This window comes from Lipotes vexillifer, unplaced genomic scaffold (genome assembly GCF_000442215.2).
Source record: "Lipotes vexillifer unplaced genomic scaffold, Lipotes_vexillifer_v1.1 scaffold628, whole genome shotgun sequence".
In the NCBI taxonomy this organism is placed as follows: domain Eukaryota; kingdom Metazoa; phylum Chordata; class Mammalia; order Artiodactyla; family Lipotidae; genus Lipotes; species Lipotes vexillifer.
This window is the reverse complement of record NW_006779395.1, coordinates 1866513-1881583: the sequence shown is the minus strand read 5'-3', so window position 1 is coordinate 1881583 and position 15071 is coordinate 1866513. Positions and strand designations below refer to the sequence as shown.

The following is a 15071-nucleotide window of genomic DNA, read 5'->3' as shown; positions in this document are numbered from 1 at the left end:
TCCCTAACTGGGTTTCATGAATAAGCACTTGTTAGTTTGTTGCAGATCTTCAGTTAATTTCCAGAGTGCTGAAATGGCTGTTTTATTAAACAGTTTATCCAAATTTATAGTTGCTTTTTAAAAAATGGAGAGGGAAGAGATATGGGAACATATGTATATGTATAACTGATTCACTTTGTTATAAAGCAGAAACACAGCATTGTAAAGCAATTATACCCCAATAAAGATGTTAAAAAAAAAATGGAGATGATTTGTCAACCTCCTCCCCTCATCATGCCAAAAGTATATTTCCCCAGCTTATTCTGAGTCACATTTCAACCAAATCAGTTTAATAAGAATGGACTTTGAGAGGACTTGTAAACTTTTTAAAGCTGTCCATTGAAAGCTACCACAATGCCAGAGTTTTACAAATAACCTATACCTATTAAATAGATTACTTGTGGTAATTGATACATGTTTTATTTTTAGATATTCTTTGTTCATATTCATTTTTAAGTAAATACTGAGTTACTACAATATGGCTAGTTATAAGCATTTTTCTTAATGTAAGTATGTAATATTTTAATAAAATACGTTGGAATGTAGACTTGATCTTTGAATTGAAAAAATAACACCTAGTCATGGACATAAAATTTGGAGAGTTGATACATTTGAACTGAGGATTTTATTTCTTTGTAGATTCTCTCCTGCCCCCATTCTGTCACATGAATCCCTATTCTTTTGGGCAAGAATGATTCCCCGACACACACCCCTCCCCACCTTTTAAAACAAACTTAATTTAGTTATGTATCAATGCTTCATATGGGAATATAATGGATAGCTAATCTGTTATGGATTTGAGAATGTATTTCATGAAAAAAGAAATTACAGAGCCGCCAAAGAGAGAGGGTGAGAGGGAGAGAGGTTGTAAAACCTAGTTTGGGGAACTCGATATTAATCTAATCTCCTGCAGTTCTGGGAGCAGGTATGTAACTTATACCCAGGGAACCTGGAATCTGAAGGAACTGGTAGGTTACTTTGGCTCAGGGCAGGAGAAGAACTGCTAATGTGTTGAGACTGTCTGCACTCTCAGCATTTGCTTTGACAAAGACTGTTTGAGTGCTTATCGAGAACCAGATGTTAGTCAAGCGTGAAAGAGAGAAAGTGAGCCATGGTGGCAGATCCACGTTGGATACCGCACAAAAGGGCCACTTAGAGGCGTGAACAGGCCTCAACAGGATAGTCCAAAGTGGGGCTCTGGATTCCTTAAGAACTAAGAAGAAAGGATGGATTACATTCACTTAGGTCAAGGGAGTTACAGGTGAGAACAGCTGTGGCCACAGAAATGCCCCTGAGAGAGTCAGCTTTAAAACAATTGCCAGATCCAGACTGCTCAAAACCATCTCACATAAGAACTCTACCGCCCCCTGCAGTTTTGAACCTGGCAGCATGGGAAACCATAATTAGCCAGCTGAAGGAGGAAGGATGGGATGAGCAGGAAGGAAGGGGACCATGCCTGCTTTCCACCCCTACTGCAGGTGGTCTGCCTGTAGCATGGCCTAGCTGATGAACTCTGACTTGGCATTTTTATCGTTCCGTATAGTTATGTGGTGCTGGACATTGTTTTTCAGTGCTTTGTGAGTTAAAGCAACTCTGGACTTATTACTTGAGAGTAAGGGTTTTCAACCTGGGTTGGGAGAAGAACCTCTGAATATTTAAAAGTGTAGTGGGAGATGAAGTTGCCTTCTAATTATATCCCATGAGTCAAAAATAGTGGTTACATATATTAACAGATTTTTGTTTGAACACTTTTCTGGGTGATATAATTCTATTCATAAGATTTTTCAAAATTGAAATATTTGTGTAATTTCCATCATAATCATGTATGGGGTATGTGTGTGAGTAACTATTTTAACAAAGCTTCTAATGTCTTAGTATTTTTTTAAATTTTTATTGAAGTATAGTTAATTTACAGTGTTGTATTTCAAGTGTACAGCAAAGTGATTCAGTTATACATATATATCTATATATATTCTTTTCCAGATTCCTTTCCATTATAGGTTATTACAAGATACTGAGTATAGTTCCCTGTGCTATACAGCAGGTCCTTGTTTATCTGTTTTATATATAGTAGTATGTATATGTTAATCCCAAACTCCTAATTTATCTCCCACCACCCCCCCCCGCTATCCCCTTTGGTAACCATAAATTTGTTTTCTATGTTTGTTAGTCTATTTCTGCTTCGTAAATAAAATGTTTATTTGTATCATTTTTTTTTTAGATTCCACATATAAGTGATATCATGATGTCTTTCTCTGACTTGACTTCACTTAATATAATAATCTCTAGGTCCATCCATGTTGCTGCAAATGTTATTATTTCATTCTTTTTTATGGCTGAGTAATATTCCGTTGTATATGTATACTACATCTTCTTTATCCATTCACCTGTCAGTGGACATTTATCGAAAAGACACATGCACCCCGGTGTTCGTAGCAGCACTATTTGCAATATCCAAAACATCATGGAAGCAACAAATGTCTTGGTATTTTTAATATGATTTTATTTCCTCCTCCCCCTTATATGATATTTTATTGTACTATATTATGGTTCAGTATTCTTTCCCCTTAAAATTCCTATGCAATTTAGTCATGTTATATTTCCATAATCATCAGTTTAATACTTTTAATATTGAAATAGCTAATCTAGGGATTTAGTAGAATGATCTATATATTGTTAAAATGGGGACAAGAGAAACTGCTTTTAGTTGATTACAGCTCTTATTTCCCCCTTTATTCTATTGATAACATTTTTATGATTATGTTAAAATTCAGGAATTATTTTGTGGGATCTTATTCTTTGCTCTCCATTTTATGTTGGTAAACTCTAAGGTTATATATCCTTGGTCCTTTTAGCTTCTCTCTATATTTTTGTATCATCTGTATGCTGATGACTTCTTAGTCTTTCTCTACAGCCCTTTTCCATTTAGGCTACATGTCCAACTGTTTTTCTCCATAGCATTTGATTTGTATGTTCATAAGAAGCTGTTCTTGGGGACTTCCCTGGTGGTCCAGTGGTTAGGACTCCGCACTCCCAATGCAGGGGGCCCAGGTTCAAACCCTGGTCCGGGAACTAAGAACCTGCATGCCACATGGCACGGCCAAAAGAAAAAGAAGAAGAAGAAAGAAAAAGCTGTTCTCTAATTTATTGTTTCTGTGTCTGCCTTTTCCCACCTGGTGTTGAGTTCTACGAAGAAATCTTGAACACTTGTATCTCTAAGACTAAATGGAGTGCTTTATAGGTAGACAGCTAATAAATTTTCAGTGAGTGAAAGAATAATAGGCATTCAGTAGATTGATCCTAATTCCCCCATCAGGCAGAGCACTGGAACAGATAGGTCAGATTCTCTGTAGACGGTTAAATAATGCCATAGAGAATGTGAGTAGTAAGTGGTTTTTTCATCTTTGAAAATATAGCGGTGACTATAACAATAAAGAAGATGGAATGTCTTCCTGAGGAAAATCTGCCTTCTTTTTTGGAAGATAAAATGTGCAAGGTAGGACTGAGTGCCAGGCTAACAGTATCTTTTACATAGAAGGATCTGTTAACTGGATAAAAAGATAACTTTAAGATCTGCAGCATGTGAAATTCCTTAAGTATTCTGGATTGATTTCATACAAGATGTGTTTTATCTTTGATCAACCAGTTGCCTCCATTCACAATCCTGAGGCATGTTAAAAGACCAGTTGTTGGTAAACTTGAGATGTTAGGAATGTCTGTATAACTCTCCTGGAAGTTCTGAACTAGGTGATGAAAGAGACAGAGGTGCAAGAAGACGGAGAAAGAAGAGACAAAACATGGAGGATTGGAGAAGATGGTTGCTAAAGGAATCCAGGAAGAACAAAAGAGAGACTGTGTTTATATTATTCGGAAATAAGCATCGTTATCTAAAAAGAAACCCAAATCATCTATAACCAAAATATCAAATGACTGAATGATTATAAGAAATTTGTGAATCAAACTATGCAAAGCCTGGGGCTTCCCTGGTAGCACAGCGGTTGAGAATCTGCTGCCAATGCTGGGGACACGGGTTCGATCCCTGGTCCTGGAAGATCCCAAATGCCTCGGAGCAACTAAGCCCATGTGCCACAACTGCTGAGCCTGCACTCTAGAGCCTGTGAGCCACAACTGCTGAGCCTGCGTGCCACAACTACTGAAGCCCACGCTCCTAGAGCCCGTGCCCTGCAACAAGAGAAGCTACCGCAGTGAGAAGCCCATGCACCGCAACGAAGAGTAGCCCCCGCTCGCCACAACTAGAGAAATCCCACGTGCAGTAATGAAGACCCAGCGCAGCCTAAATTAATTAATTAATTTTAAAAAAAGAAAACTATGCAAAGCCTGATGCACAGTGTTTCCTGGTGGAGGGAGCATAGCTCCCACCAAGTAGAAGCATCTTGTCAGCATTAACTCTGCTAGGCCAAAAGGTTCATAATTTTTTATTTTTAATTTTGCTGAAAGATAATGTTTTATACTGTTATAGCACAAAGAAAACTGACTTCAAAATTTATCAAAACTTAATGTGATTTTTTTTCTTCCTGTTTGGGAAGTTGATAGGAGGGCAAGTGCATACTTGTACCCTGGTTCCACTTTCTGTATGCTGCTTCATCCTTGTTAGATTTTAAGATTCTTAAGTTCATGCTTCTTCTTAGTGTCATAAGATCTCCTCAAATCCTCTCATATAAAATTTGAAGAAAGACTTGTTAAAGGAGTACATATAAGGTAAAAAGAACGTCTCTCTTGGTTGGGTTTTATAAAAAATACACCTTTTCTTTTTTTTTAGATACACCTTTTCTAAAAGTGAACTGTTACTATGCTTCTCAGTACCCCAAATCACAAATTTCATTTATCCACCAAAGCTGCTGTTGGTCACTGTTAGAACTGATTATATGGTTAGCATTATATTTTGTAAATTACTTGTGATGCCAAGGTGATGTTTAGGATTTGTGCTTAACTCTGGGGGAAATATTTCCTTAAATGGATAATGCTGACTTTTTTAAGAGGGTTAACATAAATCATAACAGTGGGAAAATAAATTTTTACCAGAACTTTCAAACTATCTCCTATTTCCTATGCACCTAATAACATCAGCATGAAGTCATCCACATAATGGGTAAATTTGATGTCCTGTAAGGTAGTGAGAATATCAAGATCTTGGTGGATTAAATTACCACAGAATTATCAGCATTTGATGAGCAAATGTCTTGAGGCAAGACGATGAAGTTGAACCCCTATCCATATCAAGTAAGAGTAGAAAGCTTCTGGTACCCATGGTTAATTTGTGAACTGATTGTATCCTTTGATCATTAAAAAAAAAAAAATTTAGGGGACTTCCCCTGCAGTGCAGTGGTTAAGACTTCGCCTTCCAATGCAGCAGGTGTGGGTTTGATCCCTGGTTGGGGAGCTAAGATCCTTCACGCCTCACAGCCAAAATAACCAAAACATAAAACAAGCAATATTGTAACAAATTCAGTGAAGACTTTAAAAATGGTCCACATCAAAAAACCTTTTTAAAAAATTTAGTTCCTTGACTGTAAACAAAGAATGTTTTATTAATTATGCATGTTAATGCCTTATCTGTATTTGCATTTGTACTGATTTTGTGTGTGTGTGTGTGTGTGTGTGTGTGTGTGTGTGTGTGTGGCTGCACTGGCCCTGGCAGCAAAAGCGCCAAGTCCTAACCACTGGACCGCCAGGGAATGCCCTATACTAAATTTTTTGGTCACAAGTTTTATGTGGCCAAATGTACTGATATTTTCTTTTGACACTTCCATTGTTTTTGTTTGAAAAATCTGCAAAAACTTATAAATAATACCACTCATCCATATTTTCTTCTAAAATATTTAATGGTTTCATTAAAAAGACTAAACATTTTTACTAACCTGGAGTTTCTTTTGGTGTATGTGTTGAGATGTGTAGTTAACTTCTTATCACTAATTGATTTTTCCCAAACCATTTATTAATAATCTATATCATTCTCATTGATTTGTATAGTTTCTCTTATGTTAATAAGTTCTCACCTCTTACTGTTTTCCAGTAATATGCTTATTCTTCTGTAGGCTAGTATTTAATAATTATATTTTTATATTTACTAATTATATATTTTATAATCTAACAAAAAAATTTAATTTATCTTAACTTTCTTTAAACATATTTAAAGCTATTTTATTTTAACTAGAAACAAATCACTATATGTCTATGCAAAAGCAACATATGTTTATTGCTGAAAAGTTAGAAAATATAAATAAGAAAATAAATATGAAAGAAGGAAGACCTTAGTAGTGAGAGTGGATGTAGCTATGCCTCATTCTCCTAACACTGGGTCCCCCACATGCAAGGTTCTGAGGGGTGATGTTAAGCTTTATGCCCTACCTCCTTCCCCTCTTAGAACCCACTTGGGTCCCAGGTTGGTGACTGAGGCACCTAATTTGTTTCCGGTGAAAAAAGTTTGGCCACAAAGGGGATGGCCATAACACCTTTCTTGGTACCAACTCCCTATAAAACTAAGAGGTCCTATGTTTGCCACAGACTTTGGAGCAAAAAACGGCTTAAGACTTTGTGAAGTAGAGATGCCGACCCATTTTTCTTGTAGATGGAAGTGCATTGCTGGCTGACTATAGTCATGAGAAAATAAGCTCAGTACCAATAAGAGAATAAGAATAAGAGAAAATAAGCTCAGTGCCTTCTCCTCATAGGAAGTAAAGACCCTCTTGGAAGGGCTAAAGTAGGCACGTTGCCAACTGATGCTCCATATTCTCACAATGCTGGGGGGTCAGGGACACAGGGGATAGTCTGGATTCTATGGGGGAGAAGTATGGAAGTAAAACAGCTGAAATTTTAACTTGCATTCCTAATGAGTTTCAATGTTTGAGAGTTACAAAGAAAAGTTACAAACACCCCAGTCTGCCTACGGAATCTCAGGAGTCACAGATGGTATCTACTCTGGCTAGGTAGCGAAGGTAGGAAGAGGGTGAAAATTTTTTCCAGCTATAAACTGCCATGATAAGCAGAAATTATCCTAAGGGGGCCACAGAGACGAGGGGTATGTTGGGCATGAAAATGCTCAGATCAGGTCTCCAGTGCTAGGGACAGGGTAACCAACCATGCCAGTTTTCCCAGGACTGTCTTGGTTTTTATCACTGATAGTCCTGTGTCCCAAGAATGCCCCAGTCCTGGGCAAAGTGGGGAACCTACTTGGGACACATAGTAGACTGACAGCCCCAGCAGCTGTCCTTCTGGATCCACGTCTGTGTCTGTCCTATGCCCATGCTTCCCACGACTGCTCCCAGCCATTGTACCCACAATAGGGGTAAAATACAGGCCCATTCCTGGAAGATGCAGGATTTATTTTTCATATGACTTTGGCTCCAGGATTTCCCTTTGGCCTGGCCAGAAATGTTGTTAGAACTGTGCTGCAGTTTTAGACTCTCTCTACCCAATCCTCTTTGTTTCCCTCTAGCTCCACTTCTTCCATTCTTCCTAGCTCCCTCCCTCCATAATTTTCTATGGCCACTTAACATATTACCACAAATTTTGTGGCTTAAAACCACACATATTTATAGTATAGTTGTGGAGGTCAGAGGTCTGAAATGATTCTCACTGAGCTAAAATCAAGGCTGCATTCCTTTCTGGAGGTTCTAGAGGACAATTCGTTTTCTTGTCTTTTCTGACCTGTAGAGGCCACCTGTATTCCTTGGCTTGTGGCCCCTTCCATCTTCAAAGCCAGCAATGACCTGTCGAGTCTTTCTCACATCATTCTGACACTTCTGCCTCCTCCTTCCACGTATGAAGGACACTTGTAATTTCACTGGACCCACCTGAATTTGTTAAGGCATCCATAACAGATGTTTTTCATCATAAAACAGGTATTACTCTGACATTATTAATGCCATTAGCATATCTATTAAATAAATATGCAGGAAACCACCAGGGCATTATTTGAGTCTTAGATAGGCATGGGAGCTCTAAGCAACAACTTTACTTTAAAAAAAATTATTTATTTATTTGGCTGTGCCAGGTCTTAGTTGGCAGCACTCGGGCTCTTTTAGTTGCAGCATGTGGCATCTAGTTCCCTGACCAGGGGTCGAACCTGGGCCCCTGGCACTGGGAGCGTGAAATCTTAACCCCTGGACCACCATGGAAGTCCCTAAGCAACAACTTTCTAGAGGGCATCTGTTTGCAAAGAAATCTGGGAATCTTAGCTTTCAAGTGCTCGGGGATCCAGGTAGCATTTGACAAAGGACATACAGAAGTTCAGAGTTGGCCTAGCATATACTCCTTGAGTATCTCTGGTCTATACAGAAACACTAGAGTCAACCAAATCTTGACAACCTACCTGGAGTCCTGGTGTGTGGTTCTTATCTCCCTACAGCCTGGTAGTGTCTTTGACCCTCATTCCAGGCTGCATCAGCAAGTGTCCGAGTCTTCTTCAGATGTCACTATAGGGAGCCTTTACTGGTCTCATAGGTCACCCTGGGGAGTACTGCACAGACAAATAGAGGACAAAAGATAATTTTCTGGTTGGGCTATTATAGGAAGAAAATTGTGGGTGGTCAGAGTTGAAACCAGTCACACACACCAAAACCATTTGGTCCAGCTAAGCTGGATAGACCTGAGAAATGTTTGTTTGTTTGTGTTTTGTTTGTTTTTGTTCATTGCTCTTTCACCAGTGAAGACACTGTTCTGGAACCAGCTATCACTTCAGCAGGGACCCCTGCCTCCCTCCAGAGTTTTTCGGTGCAATTGCTTGCTTGCTTTCTTTTTTTTTTTGGCTGTGCTGCATTCCCCAACCAGGGATGGAACTCGTGCTTGCTGCAGTGGAAGTGAGGAGTCCTAACCTCTGGACCTCCAGGGAGTTCCCCCAGCAGCAATTTCTGCTCAAGGTCTGGACACCTGACTTCTGAGTCACTAATTCCAAACAATTTGTTGTCAAATCATTCAACCTACAAAGCACAAAATGGCATTAAATGGCCTCTGAAGAATAAGTACCTAAATTAATATCTGTGCATTTGTCTTGCTGTAAAATATGGCTGCCAAACTTTCAAATTTTGCTGGTGCATCTTGTGCAATGGTGGTATCTGTTACTTTTTAATTTGGTTAATAAAAATTCTTAAAATCATTAACATGATTTTGATCTTGAAATCATTAACAAATGTAATAATAGGAACCTGCTGAGTTTGGGGATAGCTGGTTTTGTATTAACTGTTGTTGTGAGCCTGCTTCTGCTTCTGTCTGTTTCACCCACAATACCAGGTTTGGTTTAATTGTATTGTAACTAGAGTTACAGTAATTGTATATACTGGATCAAGTACTACATTAAAAGGAGTTTCTGTATACAGTCGCCTGTTTCTACCAGTATGGAGCATGGAGGCAACCTATTTTGCTTTATTCCTAAGAAATGAAATAAAGATGGAAACACAAATTGCAGATAGAGAAAGATGGAAGCAAGGGAAAAGATTATTTAAAGTTTGGGAAATTTTAAAGAATATGGGACAAGTATAAAGCATAAGAGGTTTCATAAAAATGGAGATGATAAGATTCCACAAGGTCACTATGATGATTAGATCTAGGAGTGGGAAACAGATTTGGGTGGATAAAGCAAAGGAGCAAAGAGACTATTAAGAGGAAACACAAAAGTTAGATGTCCCTATTAGCTAATTACTGAAAAAATTGGCTAATAGAATTTTAGGGAAATTTAGCTATATTGATTTTTTAAATTTGTAGGAATGATCTTATACTTCAATAAAAACAGAGTATCTTGTTTGCATTCTACTTGATTTTTTTTATCTGCATACTGTTCTTCAATCTATACCAACCAGTTTGTGCCTTCCTTAAGTACTGCCAGAAACTATCAACTCTTTCTCCTGTTACAAAATTATAGCTTAAAAAAGTTCTTCACTCTGGTTGTCAAAAGAATACACAGATATCAAACAATAATCATTTACAAATTATAATGAAAGAATAATATACCATTACAAAAAATAAAGCCCAGGTACAGATATATCAAGAGGTGTACAGGATTTATATAATGAAAAAAGCTACCAAAGGCTAATGAAGGACATAAAATAAGACAAATTGGGACATAACATGTACCTGGATACACTGATACAAGAGACTGATTCTCAGTTAAAATTCTCTTAACCTAATTACAATCAAAATCTCACAAAGAACTCTCTAGCTTGGCATAGTGATTAAAAATTCATCTCAAATAATGCAGAGGAAAACATTTCCAAGAGAATATTGAAAAGGAAGAATAAGGAGGGGAACCTTGTACCTGTAATAGATATTTATATTTTATATACTACTGACGCTTGAAGAAGCAGACCAGAATGGAAAACCCAGAAACAGAAAAAACATCTGAGAATTAAATGTAAGATTAAGGGGTAAACTAGGTGAGGAAAGATGGATTGTTTGGGACAAATGGATAACCATTTTTTTTTAAGTTCTCAAATGTTACACCATGCTCCAAAATAAATCTTGAATTGATTAAAGATTTAATTAGGGGAAAATAAAAGCAAAAACTACAATATAAGTGAAGAAAATGTGCAGACGGAACGCTGGGCCACAGGGGAGGGTCAGGAGGCATGCGGAAACGCGTCTTCATTTCATCTGGAGAAACCGCGTTGGTTTCTCCTAAGTTTGCACTTGATGACACCTGTTGCCACAATCTCTGGAACCATGAAAACAGCTTTCTGTAGTTATATCTGTTAAATTCCATGGAGAAAGCCTGGGGCCCAGAGGGATGTGGAAAGGATTAAACTGAGGGATGAGGAGATTTAGAGAGTATTTTTAGGGGAGCTCTCTGGGGGACGTGGCCTTCAGCATCCTGAAGCTCCACGCCACTCTAGCCCCAGTCGCATGCGAAGACGACTTTCTCACGGGAGATTCTAACATTTGCAAATGTCCAGAAACGCTCAGCCAGCTCGCACCAACGTTGGAAAAGAAGCCAGCGCGGCCCACAGAGAATCGCAGAGATTTCAGACGCTTGGGCCTCGCACATGCGCACTGGGCACTCCTGGTCTCCGGGCCTCTGTGCGCAAGCGCAGTGACGCCTTCTTACAAGGTGCGCACGCGCACTGTGTTTAGCTGTATCGCTTGGCTAGGGTTAGTTTGGGCTGAAACATGAGAAACCGCGGAGCTTCCCAGCTGGGATGTTGTGGCCAGACCGCGTTGGCTTATCTGTACCGCTAGTGTTAGGCTCCGGAGACTGTGAGAAGCCGAGGGGGAGGTGAGGTGTGTCTGAAGCCTGTAGGCTCTGCGATGAAGAAGATTTTTGGCTTCGGAAGTAAGAAGGGCGAGTCGCCCTTCGGCTCCTCCACCAGCTCGCGGAGAGAGAGCGGTAATCGAGTCAACTCCCGGCCCGAGTACCACATCCGAGACAAGGATCTCGGGAAGATCCACAAAGCTGCCAGCGTGGGCAACGTAGCCAAAGTGCAGCAGATTCTGTTGCTTGGGAAGAATGGCTTGAACGACAGGGACAAGATGAACAGGTAACCGGGGCGGGCTAGGAGGAGGCGGGGCGGGCCTGGGTGGGGCCCCTGCTGTCAGTTTCCCCTCCGAGGCTCGTGGACACACCTACGTGGGATCCCGCGCCCCGCAGACTTTATAGGCAGCAAAAGCCTTAGCTGGTTTCGGACCCGCCCATGATTCCCCTTATAGAGCACTTTACTGACAGTTTTAAAGTCATTTGACTGAATGTCAGTAATCAAGAAACGAAATTAAACATGAACAGTATCTTATTTTTAATGTACACATTTTTATACCGTAATGTTATATGTTACAGAGAAGTGCATAATGAGGAAAATGATCTGTCTCATGACAGATAAACTTCTGGACTAAAAATTCTTCAGATACAATCCAGTATCTTTTTAAAAAAATTAATTAAATTATTGCTATGTTGGGTCTTCATTGCTGTGCGCGGGCTTCTCATTGTGGTGGCTTCTCTTGTTGTGGAGCATGGGCTCTAGGCGCGCGAGCTCAGTTAGTTGTGGAACGTGGGCTCGGTAGGTGTGGAACGTGGGCTAGGTAGTTGTGGCTTGCCGGCTCTAGAGCGCAGGCCCAGTAGTTGTGGCCCATGGGCTTAGTTGCTCTGCAGCATGTGGTATCTTCCTGGACCAGGGCTAGAACCCGTGTCCCCTGCATTAGAAGGCGGATTCTTTTTTTTTTTAAATTAATTTATTTTAATTTATTTATTTTTGGCTGTGTTGGGTCTTCACTGCTGCACGTGGGCTTTCTCTAGTTGCAGCGAGTGGGGGCTACTCTTCATTGCAGTGCATGGGCTTCTCATTGGGGTGGCTTCTGTTGTTGTGGAGCACGGGCTCTAGGTGCGTGGGCTTCAGTAGTTGTGGCATGCGGGCTCAGTAGTTGTGGTTTGCGGGCTCTAGAGCGCAGGCTCAGTAGTTGTGGTGCACGCACTTAGTTGCTCCACGGTATGTGCGATCTTCCCCGACCAGGGTTCAAACCTGTGTCCCCTGAATTGGCAGGCGGATTCTTAACCTCTGTGCCACCAGGGAAACCTGCAGTATCCGTTTTATATCAGTGTACACCTATGTATGTATGCTCTCTACTGAAGGACCTTAGAAGACAGCTTTGAAGTGGGAAGATGGCTGTGTCCTTGAAGAGGAAGACTCATTTTCTTAAAATGTATGGTCTTCCCATATTTAAACCAAGTAAGCATATGGTGGTTTAAAAATTTTTGAGTTTCACATGCTTTCTTTATTTGTTGTGATGAAATTAAAAGTTTTATGTAGTAGACAAAGATTTGCCCTTCTAGATATCAAAATATGCTGTAAGTTCCCACAAATTATTCATTTACTAACAACTGAAAAGACAGATAAGTGAATGGAACAGAATAGAAAATGCCCAAACACCCAAATATACGTAAGACTTTAGAACCTGAACTGATGACATTTCATATTAGAAGGAAAAAATAAATTGTTTGTAAATGGTGGAGAAGTAAACTGCTAACTATTTAGAGAAAAGTAACTAGATTTTTATCTCACAAAAGTAAGTTTCAGATGGAGTACAGATCAAAAATTTTAAATATACAAAGTGAGAAAACGACCAGAAGAAAACAAAATTCCTATTTATACATTTTTTGTGCTGACAAAGACCTTCCTAAGAATGACCTCAAAAGCAAGAATTCTGGAGGTTGATTTAACAACATAAAAAAATTAAAACCCTCTGTAGATCAGAAAAGAAGATTAACAAAATAAAAGACAATGAGCTTTTAAAATATATCAACATATTTGTATCAGGCAAGAAGACATATCTTCATTTTACAGAGAATTCTTTGAAATCAGTAAGGGGAAAAAACCTCTAATTTGAAATTGAGCAAAGTACTTTTTTGCATATCCATAAGTGACCAATGGATAGAGGGAAAAAATTTAGCATTTCTGGTAATAAAAGGAATTTAAGTTAAAGAGGAATGAAAAACAATTTTCCCTTCACAAAGTTTGTGAAGATGAAGAACAGTGGTACTTATACTGCTGTTTAAAGTCTAAGTTGCTTTTGACTTTTCAAATAGGCAATTTGGTGATAAGTACTACATTTAAAAAATGTATATTCTGTTTACACATCAATTCTCTTTATACAAATTAGATAAATTAGAGACAGGTAACATACAATTTGTTGTTCTCAACACTGCTTAAAATAGCAAAGTATTAAGACGAACTCAAAGGATTTTAAAAATAAATTACAGTGTATATGTAATTTACACTGTGACCATTGAAGGTGGCATAGATAACAGATGTATGTTGACCTGCAGAGATGTACTTTGGTAGAAGATTGAGAAAAAAAAAATCAGTTTCATTATATATAAACACAAGAAGACTATGGTCTTATCTTAGCCAAAAATATGTACAAAAATATGATAAAATTTGTTATTTCTGCGCACTTGTATTATAAGTGAAGCTTTCTTTTCCTTTTAAAAAAATCTGTGGGGCTTCCCTGGTGGCGCAGTGGTTGAGAGTCCACCTGCCTATGCAGGAGATGCGGGTTCATGCCCCAGCCCGGGAGGATCACACATGCCATGGAGCGGCTGGGCCGCTGGGCCTGCGTGTCCGGAGCCTGTGCTCCGCAACGGGAGAGGCCACAGCAGTGAGAGGCCTGTGTACTGAACAAAAATTTAAAAATAAAAAAATAAATATGTGATTTCTACAGTGAACATGTACAAAAATTCTAGTACATGTTTAGTATTAGTGAAATAATCCTTGCAGGGAGCAGGAATATGAATCTCGTACAGTTAAAAATAATTCCTCACTTTCTATTTTTTTGGAAGTTTTTCAAGGATTGATATCTTCTGACAACTTTTAACCTCTTCAGAAGTAAATGGAATCTTTTTATCCATGCCTGTAGATTTTACTAAGTGTATATTTCGCTATATACACATTTTTGATTTTGTGTAACTTTATTACCTATAATATGTAAATGATTATAGATTAATCATTTTACTTTATTGCAGTCTTATGAAAATAAAAAATAGTAAATATAAGTGGTGATTATTACTATTGTAAAAGTTTGTGGAGTTTTAGTTGTGTCCTTATGTAAATAAAAAATCAAAAATACAAATGTAAATGATTATTACTATTCCATAAGTATTGCTTTACTTCCCAAAAGTTTTCTTTAAAAATATCGAACTCTCCAAAGTAACAACTGACATCAGAAATACAAAGAATCATGAGAGATTACTACAAGCAACTATATGCCAATGAAATGGACAACCTGGAAGAAATGGACAAATTCTTAGAAAAATACAACCTTCCAAGACTGAACCAGGAAGAAATAGAAAATATAAACAGACCAATCACAAGCACTGAAATTGAAACTGTGATTAAAAATCTTCCAGCAGGGCTTCCCTGGTGGCGCAGTGATTGAGAGTCTGCCTGCTGATGCAGGGGACATGGGTTCGTCCCCCGGTCCAGGAAGATCACACATGCCGCGGAGCAGCTAGGCCCATGAGCCATGGCCACTGAGCCTGCATGTCCGGAGCCTGTGCTCCACAACGGGAGAGGCCACAGCAGTGAGAGGCCCGCGTA

General features: G+C 39.0%; 1 protein-coding gene and 1 non-coding gene across 2 annotated transcripts in view; both read left to right on the top strand.

Moving 5' to 3' along the window:
• The first annotated feature begins 3038 nt into the window (after positions 1–3038).
• Positions 3039–3111, top strand: TRNAG-CCC (transfer RNA glycine (anticodon CCC)). The gene has a single exon. It is a non-coding gene; the product is annotated as a tRNA-Gly (tRNA).
• Positions 3112–11295: 8184 nt separating this feature from the next.
• The window catches only part of ANKRD26 (ankyrin repeat domain 26), an 87479-nt gene continuing 83703 nt past the window's right edge, over positions 11296–15071 (top strand). The window contains 1 exon segment of the mRNA XM_007452583.1: positions 11296–11525. Within this exon segment, the coding sequence (XP_007452645.1) occupies positions 11296–11525 (230 nt within the window).